This window comes from Rhinopithecus bieti, unplaced genomic scaffold (genome assembly GCF_001698545.2).
Source record: "Rhinopithecus bieti isolate Rb0 unplaced genomic scaffold, ASM169854v2 scaffold_76074, whole genome shotgun sequence".
Lineage (NCBI taxonomy): Eukaryota > Metazoa > Chordata > Mammalia > Primates > Cercopithecidae > Rhinopithecus > Rhinopithecus bieti.
Genome location: NW_016828659.1, coordinates 321940 through 326454, shown reverse-complemented (window position 1 = coordinate 326454; position 4515 = coordinate 321940). Strand labels below are relative to the sequence as shown.

The 4515-nt window shown below is 38.1% G+C and overlaps 1 protein-coding gene across 3 annotated transcripts in view; it reads right to left on the bottom strand.

Annotated features, from left to right (window-relative positions):
• The window catches only part of LRP6 (LDL receptor related protein 6), a 162809-nt gene that overhangs the window by 51554 nt on the left and 106740 nt on the right, over window positions 1-4515 (bottom strand). For all 3 annotated transcript variants that reach the window (XM_017864558.1, XM_017864559.1, XM_017864560.1), the window contains 2 exons: window positions 911-1127; window positions 145-434 (listed from right to left, as the gene is read on the bottom strand). In XM_017864558.1, coding sequence (XP_017720047.1) covers window positions 145-434; window positions 911-1127 — 507 coding nt within the window. The remainder of the gene's footprint in view (window positions 1-144; window positions 435-910; window positions 1128-4515) is intronic.

The window sequence follows — 4515 nt, the reverse complement described above, 5'->3', positions numbered from 1 at the left end:
AAAAAAAAAAAAAAAAAGTTGAGGGTTTTTCTTGAACTCTGCCTGTCAAGCAATGAGGGAGGTGCGTCACAGCATGAAGATTCAGAAATTCTAGACATTCTCCCTTTTAGTCCCTAGCTTTAATATTCCAACTCTTTCGCTAACCTTGAGTGATATATCAGTCCAATAAATTCGGTTGTCTGTCACATCAAAATCCAAAGCAGAAGCTTCCTTGACACCAGTGAGTGGAATAGCCACATTATTATTGTTTGTTTCCAAAGAAATTCGTCTGATGTCTGCTCTCCGTGAAAACAAAAGGAAAGCCTCTGGGACAATGCAGGTCTTCATGTCACTGATGAGTTCAAAGCCAATAGGGCAAGCACAGCGAAGGCCCTGAGGTCTGTAAAGGCAGAGATGGCTGCATCCCCCATTTTCCTCAGCGCAGGGGTTGGAACCTAAAAGATTAATTATAAAAGGGGCACAGAAGAACACACACATTGACGCATTCAACATATTTTCACTTTTAAATTACTTATGCCTTTGGTTCACAAATGCCTATCTGCTCCCAATCTCAAGTTTCAGTTCTAACATCACAAACAAGTAATATGCAGATTAATAGGGAGTAAAAGCATGGTGAAGTCTTTTCCTTTAATATCCATAGTAAGCTTTAAAATAAGGTATGTTATTCAAACTATCAGACTGAATTCTTTGGATGAAAGTGTGCCTGTGCATATGTATTCAGTCCTTCAATTCAAACCTGGGTAGCTATAGCAGTAAAGTCAACGTTTAAAAGGTCCCTTCTCAGTATAAAAAGAAGGGGGTAAAGAAGATTTCTAAATTGCTTCAAAACATCAATAATTTACACTGCTGACTATCTCCATCTTTTTTCATTCCTGGTTTCCATTTCTAAGAAAGCTTTGGAGTTACTTACCAATCACTCGATGAACATTTGTGGCCTTTAGGCCCATGAGGTCAGGCAGCTGATCTATGATCACTTCCCTCTCTGCACTTCGTTTATGTACTCTTTCAATGCTACGCCTCTGCCAGTCAGTCCAGTAAACGTAGTCACCCAACAAAGTAAATCCAAATATGTGAGGAATTTTGTCCTCCACTAGTACTCGTCTCCCAGTGCCATCAGTATTCATAACCTTCAGGTTTAAATTCAAAAGAGAAGAGGATGAACCATGTATTTATTCTTCATGCAAAAATAACAAATCCAACTGCCTGCTGTATAAAAATCCAAGAGTCATCTTGGTATTCCTATTACAATGATTTTTCAAAATTACATGATGATTTCATAAGAATGATTTCAAATATTCCATATAAGCCTCTATTTGACCACTTTTCCCCCCAATCTCATATTATTCTTCCTTCTAAAAATTCTGTCAACTTTAGATTATGCAACTCTTCTATTAAATGACTGTGGCAAAATTAAAATACAGTATCATCACTTTAAGTTTCCACATTTATTTTCAATTATAATGTACCTTCACATACATTGTTTTATCATATGTTTTGTTTTATAACATATTTTATTTTATCCTGAGAGTTTTGCCTATGGAAACTGAGATTCATGTAAGGTCACAGAGCTTGTAAACACAGCTGATGTCTTTTTCAGGACTCTTTCCACTTAGCATGCTTTTTATTTTGTTGTTGTTGTCAGTAACAACAAACAACAGATAAAACGGATCTCAATAAATCTCTCATTCCTGAGATTATAATCACAAAAGTCTATCTGGATTATACGACACCATCTCTGCATCTAAGTTTCAAGAAACTAGGATGTACCTTCTCTTTCCAACTACCTAATAGTAACATTATTAAATTCACTCTGGCATTCATATTGCATTCACAGTGCATTCACCATGCACTACTCAGGGTTGACTTAACTTGGGATACCTTTATTGACATAATATAACTAATATTTGCATATAAGATTATATCTGATACTTTTTGGGGGGTAGGAGCAGATATTGTTCACATCTACATGTTTTTAGTATGAAATAACATTTCTAAAGGTTAATTTGCCCAGCACACAGGCCCCTTTAAGTGGCAGAAATGGTCTCAGGTAGGGACTTGAACAATGGGACTCTGAAAGGCTTGCTCCATCTTTCAGAACAGAACAAGGTCTTCTCAGTTTCCAATGCAGCATTTCCAACTGCATTTCCAGGAACATGTACTGCTACCTCATCTAAAATGTCACATACTTAACAGTGAACCTACGTTCTGCATTAGGGACAGTTCAATCAGTCTATCAGGGAGCACCCAACACAGAGTGATAAATATTCCGTATTATACAACACTAAAATATAACTTTCTTCCAAGTTTGTGATATGTTAAAATATGCCAGACTTGGTTTTATTCTTAGATTTAGTTCTATCTTATTTTGCATTATCTTACATTTAATAAATTACACTAATTTTGCTGATCTTTACATTCAAATGTTGGCCTTCCTATTAAAATTTGCTGGTGTAAAAGCATAAACTAGATGCCCAACATTAAACTTTTAAAGAATAACACTTATATTTCTACTTCAAAACGATTACAGGATCAACTAACAAAATCTTTTCTCTTTCAGCTATATCACTTTACAACATTTTTGTTTATTTTGATAAATAAATAGCTTAAACAAAAGATGGATGATTAAGTATGAATTAGGAAAATGGGACTGGGTATGGTGGCTCATGCCTATAATCCCAGCACTTTGGAAGGCCAAGGCAGGAGGATCACTGAAGCCCAGGAGTTCAAGATCAGCCTGGACAAAATGGCAAGGCCCTGTCTCTACAAAAAATACCAAAAAATTAGTCAGGTATGGTGGGATAAGCCTGTAGTCCTAGCTACTACTCGGGAGGCTGAAGCAGGCAGATCGCTTGAGCCCAGGAGTTTGAGGCTGCGGTGAGCTATAATCAAGCCACTGCACTCCAGCCTAAGTAACCCCAGCCTAGGAAAAAAATTTTAAAAAAGAAAGAAAATAGATAAGAATTAAATTAAAATCATTGTGAGAAAATAATAAATACCACAATTCCAAGACCTTTTAATAAACATAATTCTGCGTCTTCTATTTACCAGTTTCCCTTCATTCTTCTATTCTCTAAAAAATTTCTCATGATCAGTAAGTAATACTGTGGCAGAAACAGATTCAAATATAAGTTTTATCACTCAGTGGGTACCCTTAAGCAAGTTCTCACAAATAAAATAGGGACAGCGGGCCAGGTGCAGTGGCTCATGTCTGTAATCCCAGCACTTTGGGAGGCTGAGATGGGCGGACCATGAGGTCAAGAGATGGAGACCATCCTGGCCAACATGGTGAAACCCTGTCTCTACTAAAAATACAAAAAATTAGCTGGGCGTGGTGGCACACACCTGTAGTCCCAGCCACTCAGTAGGCTGAGGCAGGAGAATCGCTTGAACCCAGGAGGCTGAGGCTGCAGTAAGCGGAGATCGTGCCACTGCACTCCAACCTGGCAACAGAGCGAGACTCTGTCTCAAAAAAACAATAGGGACAGCACCACTGCCATCACTGAATTAATTAAGGATCAAATAAAATAATGCTAAATATATAGCACAGTATTAGGTGCACTACCTGGCAAACACTGGTTCCTGCCCTTTAAAATCATTTTATTAAAATGCTTTAGTTCCTAAATGTAAACAGCTACATGATTGTATTTATTTAACGTAGTGCTTCAAAATAAAAATACGTAAATATAAAAGAATACATGAAAATAAAAGACCAAAACAACCACTCACTGTTAAACTGAAGACAAAAACCAAGAGACCTTTATCTATCCTGAAACCAGTAGGAAACTACACAGCTACAACCTCTCATTTCCTACTCCCATTTTTATTGTTTACTTTTGCTAGTTAGATATAAAGTAACTAAAACAGTAAACAAAAAAAAAGCAAATATTTGACAATTTCATACGAGTACACTTTTGCTGCTCTACCAGACCCCTAATTCACTTCCCCGCAAATCAAACAACATTAGTAAAGACATCTAGTAAATGCAAATCACCATGACAGACATGATGAATGCTGAGAAGTTTGAACAGGGCCTCTTCCAGCTAAGGTATTACAATCTAATTGGGGAGGCAAACGATATTTACACTAAAATTACACAAATGTCCCCTCTCTGTAAGTAATCAAGAAAAACTTCAGGAAATAATAGGAGTTGAAATTCATCTTGAAGAATTAGAATTTTGACAAAGAGAAAAAGATTTTCTAGAATAAAAGAAATAATATGGGCCGGGCGCGGTGGCTCAAGCCTGTAATCCCAGCACTTTGGGAGGCCGAGACGGGCGGATCACAAGGTCAGGAGATCGAGACCATCCTGGCTAACACGGTGAAACCCCGTCTCTACTAAAAAATACAAAAAACTAGCCGGGCGAGGTGGCGGGCGCCTGTAGTCCCAGCTACTCAGGAGGCTGAGGCAGGAGAATGGCGTGCACCCGGGAGGCGGAGCTTGCAGTGAGCTGAGATCTGGCCACTTCACTCCAGCTTGGGCGACAGAGCGAGACTCCGTCTCAAAAAAAAAAAAAA